Source organism: Hemitrygon akajei, chromosome 1, assembly GCF_048418815.1.
Source record: "Hemitrygon akajei chromosome 1, sHemAka1.3, whole genome shotgun sequence".
In the NCBI taxonomy this organism is placed as follows: domain Eukaryota; kingdom Metazoa; phylum Chordata; class Chondrichthyes; order Myliobatiformes; family Dasyatidae; genus Hemitrygon; species Hemitrygon akajei.
The window spans coordinates 139,676,996-139,691,816 of record NC_133124.1 but is presented as its reverse complement, the minus strand read 5'-3'; the positions used below and the strand labels follow the sequence as shown (position 1 = coordinate 139,691,816).

The window sequence follows — 14,821 nt, the reverse complement described above, 5'->3', positions numbered from 1 at the left end:
AGATGTGGACGTCCGGGAGGCTAGGAGACTCCAGGACCTCCCACATCTGACACTGAGAACAACAAGCTGCCCTCACACTCATACTTCCCCTTTCCTCAAGTAACAGGAAAAACTGAAACCTAAACCTACCTTGCCTCGCCCACTTCCGCCTAAGCCCGTTGAGCCAAAGCCCTTAAGCCTACACTCTGCTCCCAGCTCACTCCACTGCCTGCTTCACTGCCCAATGTCACACGCCTGCTCAGTCCCGCCTCTCTTAACTCCGATGAGAATAAGAAAAAATCAAAATGGCTCCCCCCGCACTCCCGTTCTGATCCTCCGACTTCCTTCTCCAAAAAAAAAGTGTTGAATGGTGCGGCTCAAGGGGCTGGAAAGGCCGATTCCACGCTGTATCTCAATATACAAGATAAATAAATGGGATACAAAGTACAGAGGATGGAAATTCCTGAATTGTATTCAGGAAATTTTTCTTAACTTATCAATAGTCATTAGAAAAATGTTCAAACCATTACTAAACACGTGATAACAGGGTAATGGGAAAATTCATGGTAATCAAGTAACTAGCATTTTAGCAGAAAAAATGAAAAGCATATTATCCAAATGGTGAAAGATTGTGGAGCTCTGAGATGCAGAGGGGACTGGGTGTCTAGTTCATGAAATGCAAAGAGCTCATACACAGGTTAAAAATGAGGAAAGCTGATAGTACAAAGTTGTTTATTACTGGGGGAAATGAAGGGAAAGGTACAGAGATTGAGCTCTAGTTGCATCGGGCATTCATGTGTCCACATCTGGAGTACTGTGTACTGAATTGGTCTTCTGATTTAAGGAATGATGTTAATACATTGGGGGCAATTCAGAGTAGGTTTATGAACTGATATAAGGAATGGGTTGCATTGTGAGGAAAGGTTGGACAGACCTAACTTGCATCTGCTCAGGTTTTAGAAGAGTGAGGGTTGAGTTGATTGGAAGATTAAATATGCTCCATGGCCACTTTATTAGGTACAGCTGCTCATTAATGGAAATATCTAATTAGCCAATCATGTGGCAGCAACTCAATGCCTAAAAGCATGCAGACATAGTCAAAAGGTTTCAGTTGTGGTACAGACCAAACATCAGAATGGGGAAGAAATGTGATTGATTTGACTTTGACTGTGGAATGATTGTTGGTGCCACATAAGGTGATTTAGTATCTCAGAAACTGTTCAACTCCTAGGATTTTCACACACAACAGTTATTAGATTTTACAAAGAATGGCACAAAAATAAATAAAAAATCTAGTGAGTGGCAGTTCTGTGGGGAAAAGCACTTTGTTATTGACAGAGGTCAGAGGAGAATGGCTGAACTGGTTCATACTGATTAGAAGGTGACAGTAAATCAAACAAACACATGTAACAGCATTGGTGTGCAGAAGAGCATCTCTGAACGCACAACACATTGAGCCTTCAAATGGATGGGCTACAGTGGCAGAAGACCACAAATGTACGCTGAGTGGCCACTTTGTTGGTTACAAGATAGTACCTATAAAGTGGCCAATGAGTTTATTGAAGATCTATATGAGACATAACAGTGTGGATGTTGAGAAGGTGCTTCAACTTATTGAAGATCGTGTAACTAAGGGGTCACTGTTTAAAGTTATTGGTTGTTTAGGCTGGAGATGAGGAGAAGTGTTTTCTCTCTGAGGGTAGTGAATCTTTGGAATTCTTTATCTCAAAGAGCAGTGACAGCAGAGCCTTTGAATATTCTTAAGCAGGAGTAGCCAGCTTTTTGACAAGCAAATGTGAGAATGGTTACTGGAGTTAAGCGGGAATTTGTGTTGTGATACAGGCTGATAGGCCATGATTTTATTTAAGGCTCAAGAAATTGCTCTGAATTCATGTGTCCATATGTTTGTAACTAACATTTGTGAGGCCATGTCGATCTATAAGGAAGGATATCATTAAGCTCGGGAGACTAGAAAAAAAGATTCACAAGGCTGCTTCTCGAACAGGTGAGCTCATGTTTTGAGCAATTTTGAGTTCTTTATCTAAGAAAGGATGTGCTGACATTGGAAAGGGTTCAAAGGAGATTCATGAAAATGCTTCCAGGATTGAAAGGCTTATCTTATGAGGAATATTTGATGGCTCTGGGTCTCTAATCACTGCAATTGAGAAGAATGTCCTCATTGAACCCTATTGAATGTTGAAAGGCCTTGATAGAGTGAATGTGGAGAAGATGTTTTCTATGGTGGGGAAGTCTAAGACCAGAGGACACAGCCTCAGAATAGAGGCATATCTTTTCGAATGGAGATGTGGAGGAATTTCTTTAGCCAGAGAGTGGTGAATCTTTGGAATTCGTTGCCACAGGTGGCTGTGGAGGCCAAATCTTTTAGGTAGTGGGAGCTTGTCCCCACTACCACTCCTCGGCTTGACAGCCTTGGAACTATTGAACCTACTATATAGTTTAAAGGCATACTTCAGCCCATCCAGTTGACTGGAGTTTTGCCCTATCAACTGCCTCACTGGCATCTACTTGTATACCAACTGCCTCATCCTCTACCCTATCATTTTGATTCCTATCCCCCTAACAAATTAGTTTAAACTTTCCAAACAGCAAACCTGCCCATAAGGATATTGGGTCCCCTTGGTTCAGGAGTAACCCGTGATTACAGGTGATAGCTTCCACAGATGAGATCTCAGTGATACAAAAATCTGAAACCTTGCTTGCTGCACTGCTTTCTCAGCTGTGCATTCATCTGCCAAATTATCCTATTCTTATCTTCACTGACATGTGACACAGGCAGCAATTCAGTGATTACTATCCTTGAAGTCCTGTTTTTCAGCTTTCTACCTGACTCCATGTGATGGGTCCCAGTCAGCTCCTAGTACCACAGAAGCAAGAGAAAGGCATTGAAGAAAGTTCTCCTTACAAGAAAGTGTGGTGGAGAATATCACTGGCCAGGTTTCTAACATTAAACATCACCAATAACCCATCTTGGTCCAACCATGTTGTCACCACAGCCAAAAAAACTCACTAATACATCTACTTCTTCTAAAGAATTTTGGTATATCCCCATCGACCCTTACCAATATTCATCCATGCACCATAAAAAATCATTCTATCTGGAGGCATAATGTCTTGGCATTGTGACTGCTCTGACCCTGAACACAGGAAACTGCAGAGAGTTGTCGACACATCATAGTAAGCAGCCTCTCCTCCATCAACTCTGTCCATACTTCCCCCTGCCTCAGTAAAGCACCCAACATGATCAAAGATCCTACCCACCTCTGCCATACTCTCTTTTCCCTCCTTCTCCCTCCCCCATTGGACAAAAGATGCAAAGCAAAAGATACAAAATGTTGGAGGAATTCAGCATGTCAGGCAGCATCTATGGAAGACCCTTCTTCAGGACTGCAAAGGAAGGGGGAAGACGCTAGAATAAAAAGGTGGTGGGGGGAAAGGTGATAGGTGAAGCCAGATGGGTGGGAAAGGTAAAGGGCTGGAGAAGAAGGAATCTGATAGGAGTGGAGAGCGGACCATAGAAGAAAGGGAAGGAGGAGTAGACCCGAGGGAGGTGATAGGCAGGTGAGGCCAGAGTGGGAATGGAAGAAGAGAGGAGGGGGAGGCTTGAAAGTATATATCACCAAGCTCAAGGGGAATTTCTGCTCTTGCTGTTATAAGACAATTAAATAGTTTCCCTGTACAATAAAATAGACTTTTAGACTCTCAATCTACCTCATTAGGATCTGCTACCTTATTGTCCATTGTACATGTGCTTCACTTTCTCTGTAGCTGTTACACTTTATTCTGCATTCTGCTATTCCTTTATCTTGTACTACAATACCTCACACACTGTGATATGAATTGATCTGCATGAACTGTATGTAAGACAGGTTTTTCACTGTACCTGAGAACATCTGATAATAATAGACAAAATGCAATTCAAATTCCAATATCCTAATTTCTTCCCTCCACCCCAGATCCCCGACACAACTTTCTGTTTGTATATGTGTGACACCACAGAGCCTTGTTTGAAATATTTGACTGGGATGATGATTTCCTAGCTTCTGGATCATTCCAGGCAGTGGCTGGTAAATATCATAAGCCATGGATAACAGTGCACCACTGCACTCCCGATGTGACAGAAGCACTCTACTCAATGACTTCCACTCCTGAACGTGGATTTGACCAGACTGTGTTTTTACAGATGATTCTATGACATTGTCAGTTTCATGTGAATCCCAGCCTGTTCCAATATAGAAAGGACTATCACGATGGGCACTCATTGAATGTACAAATAAAAAGACACACTGCCAAGAAGCTCTTATTAAAGATGGAGTTACTGTAAACCTGTATTTCCTTTGGCTGTGACATCCAGAACCTGAGGCAAGAATCTCAAGGATGTCTATTAAACATTCTGTTGAATCTCTTTGGCACTCTCTTCAAGGTCTTCCTATCTTTGTGCAGCACTCTGCCCAGAATTAGTCATAAAATTCTAGTTGCATTTGAGGTTTTTTTTCCACGACTTCACCTCGACATCCGTGCTCATGTATTCATCACCCACCAAATCTGTGTGCTTTCTAAACTGCTCCTTTCAATGGTTTATTCCAGTCTGACACAGCTCTTTGTATTTGTGCATGTTTTTAAAAACAATAACTCTCTGCATTCTGTCTGCTGAAATTTAATTCCGTTTTCTGATTTAATTTTCTGTCCCACATATCTGTCCCTTACACCTGCCTGCATTTGTTCATTTTTTTTCAAGTTTCTTCTGAATTTACTTTAAAAATTCCAGCCATTTCACCAAGAGCGTAGAAGGTTGAGGGGGGACGATAGAGGTATTTAAAATAATAAGGGGGATAGATCAAGTTGACGTGGATAGGCTTTTTCCATTGAGAGTAAGGGAGATTCAAACAAGAGGACATGATTTGAGAGTTAGGGGGCAGAAGTGTTAGGGTAACACGAGGGGGAATTTCTTTACTCAGAGAGTTGTAGCTGTGTGGAATGAGCTTCCAGTAGAAGTGGTAGAGGCAGGTTCAGTATTGTCATTTAAAGTAAAATTGGATAGGTATATGGATAGGAAAGGAATGGAGGGTTATGGGCTGAGTGCGGGCCAGTGGGACTAGGTGGGTGTAAGTGTCGGCACGGACTAGAAGGGCCGAGATGGCCTATTTCAGTGCTGTAGTTGTTATATGGTTATATATTTCCTATTTTCCTTCTACCTTAGTCCATGTCCCCCAGTCTTGATTTTTGAGCATCTTCATGATTTCTCTGCAGATTTGCTCATCTGTATTTTTCCTATCACTTGGCAGCCTAGGGGTTTTAAGTGGGTTTAATTAGGGCAGGACAGACACAATGAATAGTAGGGCCACAGCAAGTAATGAGGAAATGGGGGCTCCTTGCTGTCCAAGTGTTCCCCTAGTCTCTAGATAAGGTTGTGAAGAAGGGGAAAGGGGCACTGGATATTATTAAGGGTTTTCATTTTGTTCTGGAGCTGCATTAGTCCAAGAAGATTTTAAAACATTCTTCCAAGTAGATGTTAATAGTTCTTTTCAATGTTACTGGATCTTATTCAGTAAATACTGAGAATATTCTTCAGTGTTCAGGAATACACTCATTCATGCAATTGGACACTGTTACTTGATACCATTGACTGTTGCCTTGTTCTTGGTGAAAAGGCTGGAGACTCAACACAGAATATTCAGCCTCTAAATACGAGGGATCCTGACTTTCTTTAGGCCTTGGAACCTTACCATTAATCGAGGGGTCCGTGGCCATCAGGTTGGGAGCCCCTGCCTAATGTTTATTTGCAGCCATTTTAATTATGTTTACCTATGAACTCTCAGCTTCTTATTTTACCTCCCTCCCCCAACCACCTATCTTCACTTATTATCTTCCAGCTTGTACTCTACCCTCTCTCCTTCCCATCTTCCTATTCTGGCTGCTTCTCCCTTCCACTCCAGTCCTGATGAAGGTTCTCAGCCCAAAACGTCGACAGTTCATTCGTTCCCACAGATGCTGCCTGACCTGATGAATTCCTCCAGCAATTTTTCTGTGCTGCTCTGGATTTCCAGCATCTGTAGAGTCATTTGTGATTGTAATTATGTGTCTGGTCCAGGTAAACTTCAGATCAATACTCAGACACAGATATTTAAGGGGAGGCTTTAACGAATGCAATGCACATTAATCCACTCTTGTTGGAGATTTTTAATATTTATGTGCTACAAATATTACTTCCAACTCATCTGTCCAACCCTGAAGTTTGACCAGCTGTTGATTACCTTTCCTCTTTGCCTTTTTGATGATACAAGATTCAAGAAGCACAGAGTAATTAAATGGGCTTGACATTCCCTGATAACCCTATCCCTCATAATCCTTTCTTTCTTTCCTCCTGTTGTACAACTACACTTGATGACTCTGCTCCTTTTGCCAGGAGACAATGGGGGACTCAGCAAGTGACAACAAGAATTGCTCGACAAAGCAATGGAGGAGTAGGCATAACTGGGGCCCGTGGCTGCACCTTTGCTATGAAGAAATTCCAAGGGGTTAGAGGAGAGAAGGCAGATGTTGCCTGAGCCATTATTTGGTTTTTGCACTGGATTCTAGCAGCTGCAGTCTCTTCTGGTCCCCAAACAATTTCTCTTTTGTCTCCTTTTACTTTCTGTAAGCCAAAGGTACAGCCATAGGCACTTGCATTGGCCTGAGTTACACTTGCCTTTTGTTGGCTATGTGGAACAATCCATGTTCCAAACCCACCCAGACTCTATTCCCGACGCATTCTCTGCTACACTGAGGGCTGCATTGGTACTGTTTCCGGCAACTGTGCAGAGCTCATCAATTTCATTACCTTCACCATGAACACCCTCAAATTCACTTGGTCCATTTCCAACACTGCTCTCCCCTCTCTTCAGCACCATTTCAGGAGTCAGATTATCTACCAACATCTACTACAAACTCTCTGACTCTGACAAACCTAGACTATAGCTCTCTTGTAAAGATCGTATATTGTAAGAGCTTATATCTCACTGTCACTTGTAAAGATCTCACAACTTTTTCTCAGTTACTCCACCTCCACTGCATCTGTTCTCGTGATGGGACCTTCCACTCCAGGACATCCAAGATGTCCTCCTTTTTCAGAAAACATGGCTCATACCCCTCTGTGCTGTTGATGGAGTCCTCAGTCATATCTCCTCTATTTCCCACACTTCTGCCCTTAACCCATCAACACACACCCTCCCCCACCCAGACAGAGCAGTGATACAGTTCCTCACCTGTCATCCACACATCTAGTACCTCATTCTTCAGAGTTTCCATCATCTACAACGTGATCCTACCGCTCCCCACTCCTTTATACAGGGACCTCTCTTTCTGTGACTCCTTGGTCCACTCAGCTGTCCCCACTCTTCCCAGACACTTTCCCCTGTATCTATAGGAGGTTTACTACCTGTCCCTACATCTCCTCCCTCTCTACACCCAGGGCCCTAAATGAGACTCTAGATGAGGCAGATAGTTACACGTAAATCCTCCAGCCCTGTTATTTACATCTGATGCTCCTGATGTGGCCTTTTCGACATCAATGAAACTCGGTGCAAACCGGACAATTGCTTCACGCCACTGGAGCTCAGTCCACTATGGCCACCAGTCATTTCAATTCCTCTCCCCAGTCCCATTCCAAAATGACTGTCCTTGGCCTCCTCCACTGCCAGGATGAGATAGAGTACAGGCTAGCGGATCAGCAAACCATATCCCACCAGGGGCCAGTCTACAACCCGACAGCATGGGCATTGAGTTCCCCAACTTCCGGTAAACTGCCCCAACTCTGATTCTTTTCTCTGTCTTTATCATCTTCCTGGTTCTTCTTACGCTAGCCTCAGTCCCCATACCTTGTTTCTTTTTCCTCCTCTATCTACTACATCTGCCCATCACCCACACACCCCTCCCCCATCTGCCCTCCTCACCTTCCTTATATTAAACTCCACTCTGTTTCTTTGTTCCCTCCAATTAGAACCTCCCAGCTCCTGTTGCTTATTCCACTTTCCTCATCCCCTCTCATTACTTGGACCCACTTGCTAGTTCTGGCCCTTTCCTTTCACTTCATCTTTTCCCATCTGAATATAGATGGTTTTACCATCAGAATACAAAGTCATACTTACAGACGCAGCAAATAGCTGAGGATGATGGCAATCAACTGGAATGGGACATTGAGAGACTAACAAAATGGGCTGTCAGGCGACAGATGACACTTATTACAGCGATGTGTAAAGTGATTTAAGACAGAAAGAGGCAAAAAGACTTAGTGACACTGTTATAAAAAGTGTACAGAATAAAGGGACTTCAAGGTTTACATGGACTAATCTTTGAACATGGTAGGACAGACCTTAGGCTTCATGGAATAGATGTAGAATAGAAAAGCATGGAAGTTGCTTTGAATGTTTATAAATCTCTGGTTAGGCCACAACTAGAATACTACAACAAATTTGACCATCGTACTTTAGGAAGGATATGGCGACTTTTGAGGATGTAGGTGAGGTTTTCCAGAATGCTTTCAGAAATTATGCATTTTAGCTACAAGTTGAGAAAATATATTTAATGCTGGACACAGCCTTCCATGAGAACATTATTCATCTGCCATCAGTTTCATTCCTTGTATATGAACTCGCATGTTATGTGCATTTGCAACTAATCTAAATACATTGGCAAATTGTGTATTAATAGAATGCATATTATCTATTGCAAACCAAATAATCTGTATTTTGTGCCAAACATATTGACTTCTAGTACATGGACAATGAATGCAATGTGTACTTTGAGCATTTGAAGAGATGCACCTTCCATCTGTGAATCCATCTGGCTGGTTTGCCAATCTCATACCCTGGAGCAAACATCACTCATGTTTCAAAGGAGCATCTTGCATGCTTTCAGCCTGAGTGATCAAACCTTTTTACATTGGTGTAATAAACTGTCATTGTGGACATCACACCAGATTAATTACCTAAGTGCTTGCCTAGCTGATTGCTGCCGTCAGGCACGTCATCTTGTGCTTCAGATGACCACACGTACTCTGTTGTCATGGTGATTTAGATCCTTGTTTTAAACCTGTAATAGAGCAGAGTAAGAAGCTGAGATTAAAACGGAAAATTCAACTTAGTTTTTAAGAAGAATGAAAATGTATTTACTTATTAAAATATCTTTCACGTCCAGGAATTTTTAAATGTGAGAAACAATCAATATTGTGTGCCACGGTAGCGTAGAGGTTAGCACGACACTATTAAAGTGTGGAGTTCAGTCCTGGTGTCATCTGTAAGGAGTCTGTAAGTCCTCCCCGTGGAATGCATAGGTTTTCTCTGCGTGCTCTGGTTTCCCCTCACACTCCAGAAGCGTACCAGGAGGTTAATTGGTCATTGTAAGACGTCCTGTGATTAGGTTAAGGTTAAATCTAGGGTTGCTGGGCAGTGCAGCATAAAGGACAGGAAGGGCCTATTTTAACTCAATCAAAAAAAAAAAGTAAAAATTCGAGAGAATTCCCAGTTTTAATACATGTCACTGTCTGAAAGGGTGGTGGAGGCAGAAAGTGTTGCCATGGTAAAAAAGTGCCTGCAAAAACACTTGAAAAGCCATGGACTAAGATCAGGGCAGTGGAGTTAACTGAATAGTGAATAACCCACAGGTTAAACAGAAATAGAAACTGCTGGAAATATGCAACATGTGAAGGCAGAAACACGTTTAACATTTCTAATCAACGATCTCTCATCAGAACTAGGAAGAAGTTAGCACAGGTTTTAAGTTGCAGAGAAGGGAGCAGGGTGGAGAAAATAAAGGAGCATATACAATGGGGAGGAAATCAGAGGATGCTGTGGTAGAGGCTCCAGATGAACAAGGGTGCAGAGGCTTTTACCACTCTCTGCTCCCGAGGGAAGGCCCTCGCCTTTGAGTGATATCTCTCCCTCTCCCTCGATGCTGTCGGCAGATGGGGCTGGAACAAGGTTTAATCGGCGCAGAATGTAGATTTGGACTCTAATTCAGTTTTTATGATGTGTTCTAGTTTCTAGTTCAAGCTTTGATCACTCTTTTTGTTACTAGTTTTGTGCAATCGGCTTGCAGAAAATGAACACTGAAATGAACTGTACTGAAATTCCTTTTGGTTTTGTGCTTTCTGTTGTGTATTTATTTATTTTTTGGTGCAGTTTGCATGGTTTTATTTGCGAATGGGGCAGAGGGGTTTGAGTGTGTTTGTTCTTTGTTTTGTGACTGTCTGTGGGAAGACAAATTTCAGACTGCACGCATACTTTGCTAATAAATGTACTTTTGAAACCTTGAGCTGCAGATCTATCGAGGACAAATGTAAACCAGAGATGAAGGAGACCAGGGGAGAGATGTAAAAGCAGAATGCTCGAAGTGTGAAACACAGTTCACTGGAATTGCTGGAAATCTGAAATAAAGGAGGACACTAGAAATATCGAGCCATGAGGCCGAATCTGTGGATAGAGAGCAAGAGTTAAATGATATAGACTGACAGACTGGAAAAAACTGTTCTGAAAATGTTGAACCAGTATTGAGTCCTGAAGGATTAACACTGTGGTTGATTAACCACTTCCTGTGCTGTTGAATTCTAGGATTCTGTGCCTGTATCTGATCATTATATTTGGATGTCATGCATCATTTTTACACCTCATACTAGCAGACAGTCAGCTACAGCAGAATCAGAATCAGGTTTATTATCACTGGCATGTGACATAAAATTTGTTAACAATTTGTAGACAACAATTTGTACTTATAAAGGATCTTTAATGTACCAAGATATTTCAAAGCACTTCAAAAGATTTGACTCTGAGTCACTCATTATGATTACTCAGCAAAACTCCATGAAAGGAAGTTTTAGGAATTAATCATAAATGGGAAAATAAACAGTGAAGTCAGGAACCATGGCTCCGACTATTCTGGATGAAGTCATGGCTACCACTTCAGGAGTGGTCAAAATCCATAATGCTGTCAGGCCTAAATCATCAGAATGCAAACCTCTTGGACATTGTAAAAACCTAGAGCAATTACACATTTAGTGAGAGGATTCGCAAACAAGGTTAACACTATGGCATAAACAGGGAACAGAAATTTGGAGGATTTCAGTTTTACAGAGAGGAATGGGTAGACAAAAATTGGACACTGATCGACAATCAAGTCTGAACAGTAAAGGAACAGATGATCTGAGATAAAAGCACTGCTGGCCAATGTTATTATGGAAAAAAGCATTCTTAGTGGAATGATTGGAAACTAATTTCAAGGTGAAAAATGATGCCAAGATTTCAAGGACAAGTATCTAACAGAAGGATGAGAGGGGACCTGATTGAAACATATAAGATTATTAAGGGATTGGACACGCTGGAGGCAGGAAGCATGTTCCCGCTGATGGGTGAGTCCAGAACTAGAGGCCACAGTTTAAGAATAAGGGGTAGGCCATTTAGAACAGAGATGTGGAAAAACTTTTTCACCCAGAGAGTGGTGGACATGTGGAATGCTCTGCCCCAGAAGGCAGTGGAGGCCAAGTCTCTGGATGCACTCAAGACAGAGTTAGATAGAGCTCTTATAGATAGTGGGATCAAGGGATATAGGGAGAGGGCAGGAACAGGGTACTGATTGTGTATGATCAGCCATGATCACAGTGAATGGCGGTGCTGGCTAGAAGGGCCGAATGGCCTACCCCTGCACCTACTGTCTATTGTCTATTGTCTAACAGCCTAACTCAATACTACGAAGTTTGGGATTGTGAAACTTCAGACTTCCAAATCATTCATTTCAATACCTGTCTTTACCACTTATTGATTAGAACAAATTTACAAGCCCATGAGTAACCTGAGAAGATTCCGCAAGTCAGATTTTTCTGCATTTTAAAAGGCAAGAACTGATTAGGAACAGTCAGCATGGCTTTATCCATGGGAAATCATCAAGTGTTTGAGTTTTTTTAAAGGGGTGACTAAGCACTGACACTAAAGCAATAAACCTACATTGCCTTTTGCAAGGCCTTTGACAAAGTCTTGCAGAGTAGGCTGGAAGGATGGATCACATGAGATCCATGGTGAGGGAGCCAATGGATAGACAATTGGCTTGGCAATTGGAATTAGAGGGTGACAGTGTAGGAATGTTTTTCAGACTGGGGGCCTGCGAACAGTAATGTTCCCCACAAGTCAGTGCTAGGTCCCTGTTTGTCATATATTTATAAACAATTTGGATGAGAATGTAGGTGGCCTGATTAGTAAGTTTACTGATAACAGCAAAATGGATACAGATAACACCTGGCTAAGATGGCACCATGTACAGCAGCCATGTTGCAAGCTCTGTACCAACTTTAAAGTGTACTGTTAAATTCTGCAATTTCCTTCACATTTCTTGTTCAAGAAGCTGATAGTCACATCAGATATGATTGACTGACACTTTTGAACATTGGGAAGATGGCATTTACCCACAACATGCCACCTTTTCTACACTGGGAACCCCTGCTTACATGAACCATGGGAGGCTCATTTACTACACAGTCACTAGCTTGGAAGCAGCGCCATAGACAAAGGAGAAGTGTTGGCGTCCTGGTGAGGATAAGACAGAGTGCTGCCCCCTAGTATTCTCCTGGCTGACGTTCAGTCCCTAAACAGCAAGCTGTGTGAACTGTACGAGACCATCAGCACTCTGCAGACTGCACCCAGACGCTGCTTTCATTCTCACTGGAGACTTTTATAGAGTGTCACTGTCTATAAACTCTCTGAAGTTTTGTCAACACATGCTAACACTTGAGCACATCGGGAGATAGAAACTGGACCACTGCTACTCTCCCTTCCACAACGTTTACAAGGCGCTCCGCTGTCCACTGCTTGGTAAGTCTGACCACACCTTCATCCTGCTTCTGTCTGTGTACCGGCGGAAGCTAAACAAGAGGCAGCCAAAATTAAAACTGTCCATCGTTGGTCTGACCAATCAGTCTCCATGTTACAGGACTGCTTTGAGATGTCAACTGCAATGACTTTCATGATGAGGACATCCCTAAGTTCATGAAAGGGGTCACGAGTTTCATCCGGAAGTACAAACAGTACATCGAGGACGTTATCCCCAAAAATCAGTCAGGGTCTACCCAAACCAGAAACTGTGGGTCAATAGTTCTGAGCGCGCTGCACTCATTGTGCGAGACAGAACTTTCACTGCTGGTAACCACCAAGAAATACAGCTACGATCTACACAAAGTCATCAAGACAATGAAACGACAATACAAGGACAAGATCCAGACAACTCTCCACCAACAACACACGCAGCTTATGATAAAGTCTGCACACCATCACCGACTTCAAAGCTAAACACAGTGGTACTGCCAACATCACTGTCTCTCTCCCAGATGAGCTAAATCTTTTTTACACGCTGTTCGATGTCACCAACACTGAGCCCCCAAGGGGAGTCGCAGATGCAACCTGCACCTTGGTCATCTCTGAGGCTGAAATATGCAGGTATTTCCAATGAGTGGACAGTCACAAGGCTACAGGACTGGACGGCATCCCAAGGTGGGTACTCAGAGTCTGCACGGCACAACTGGCTGTTGTGTTTGCAGACATTTTAAATCTCTCCCTCTCCCAGTGTAGAGTGCCCTCCCACTTCAAAACATCCACCACTGTCCCTGTACTTAACATGTCTGTATGACTGGCATCCTGTTGCACTCACCTCAATAATAAGCAAATGCTTTGAGAGGCTGGTCAAGGACTACATCTGCAGCATGCTACCACCCACACTTGACCCCTACAGTTCACCTACCAACACAACCGATTAACAGATGATGCAATAGCTATGGCTCTACACACTGTCCTTACACATCTGGAGAAGAAGGATGTTTATGTGAGAATGCTTTTATTGGACCGCAGTTCAGCATTCAACACCATAATTCCATCCAGGCTCGACAAGAAGCTCAGAGACCTTGGCTTTCAACCTCCCTTGTGTAGCTGATCCTGGACTTCCTGTCAGATCGCTGGCAGGTGGTAAGAGTGGGCTTCCTCACCTCTGCCCCTCTGACCCTCAACACAGGAGCCCCTCAGGGCTGTGTCCTAAGACTCCTCCTTTACTCTCTGAACACCTATAACTTGTTGCACCCCCAACTCCAATCTGCTAATTAAATTTGCAGATGATACTACATTGATTGGCCTTATCTTAAATAATAATGAGGCAGCCCACAGAGAAGAAGTCATCACCCTGACACAGTGTCTATACAGGTTTGACTTCCCTTGTCAGGAAAAATGTTATACCACAAGAGTATTAAATCCTCCTCAGTGATTAAATCTTTAGGCTGGAATAGGACAATTTAGTATTTAGTATGTAGTGTAAATATAGTAGTTGTATTATATTGTGTACCGTATATATACGATGAGTGTATGTTATGTAAATATAGTTGTATTATATTGTATACCGTATATATACAATGAGTGTGTTGTGTAAATATAGTAGTTGTATTATATTGTATACCGTATATATACGATGAGATGCATTCTATATTGATTTGGAGTTTATAGATAATGTGTTCCTTCGTCTTACCCTTCCTGAAGTCCACAATCAGCTCTTTCATCTTACTGATGTTGAGTGTAAGGTTATTGCTGAGATACCACTCCACTAGTTGGCATGTCTCACTCCTATACGCCCTCTCGTCTCCACCTGAGATTCTACCAACAATGGTTGTATCATCAGCAAATTTATAGATGGTATTTGAGCTATGCCTAGCCACACAGTTATGGGTACAGAGAGAGTAGAGCAGTGGGCTAAGCACACACCCCTGAGGTGCACCAGTGTTGAACATCAGCGGGGAGGAGATATTATCACCAATCCACACAAATTG

The 14,821-nt window shown here is 42.6% G+C and overlaps 1 protein-coding gene across 2 annotated transcripts in view; it reads right to left on the bottom strand.

Annotated features, from left to right (window-relative positions):
• The window catches only part of ppp1r17 (protein phosphatase 1 regulatory subunit 17), an 85,623-nt gene that overhangs the window by 55,329 nt on the left and 15,473 nt on the right, over window positions 1-14,821 (bottom strand). For both annotated transcript variants that reach the window (XM_073056576.1, XM_073056493.1), the window contains exon 2: window positions 8,963-9,066. In XM_073056576.1, coding sequence (XP_072912677.1) covers window positions 8,963-9,041 — 79 coding nt within the window. In that variant the 5' untranslated portion in view covers window positions 9,042-9,066. The remainder of the gene's footprint in view (window positions 1-8,962; window positions 9,067-14,821) is intronic.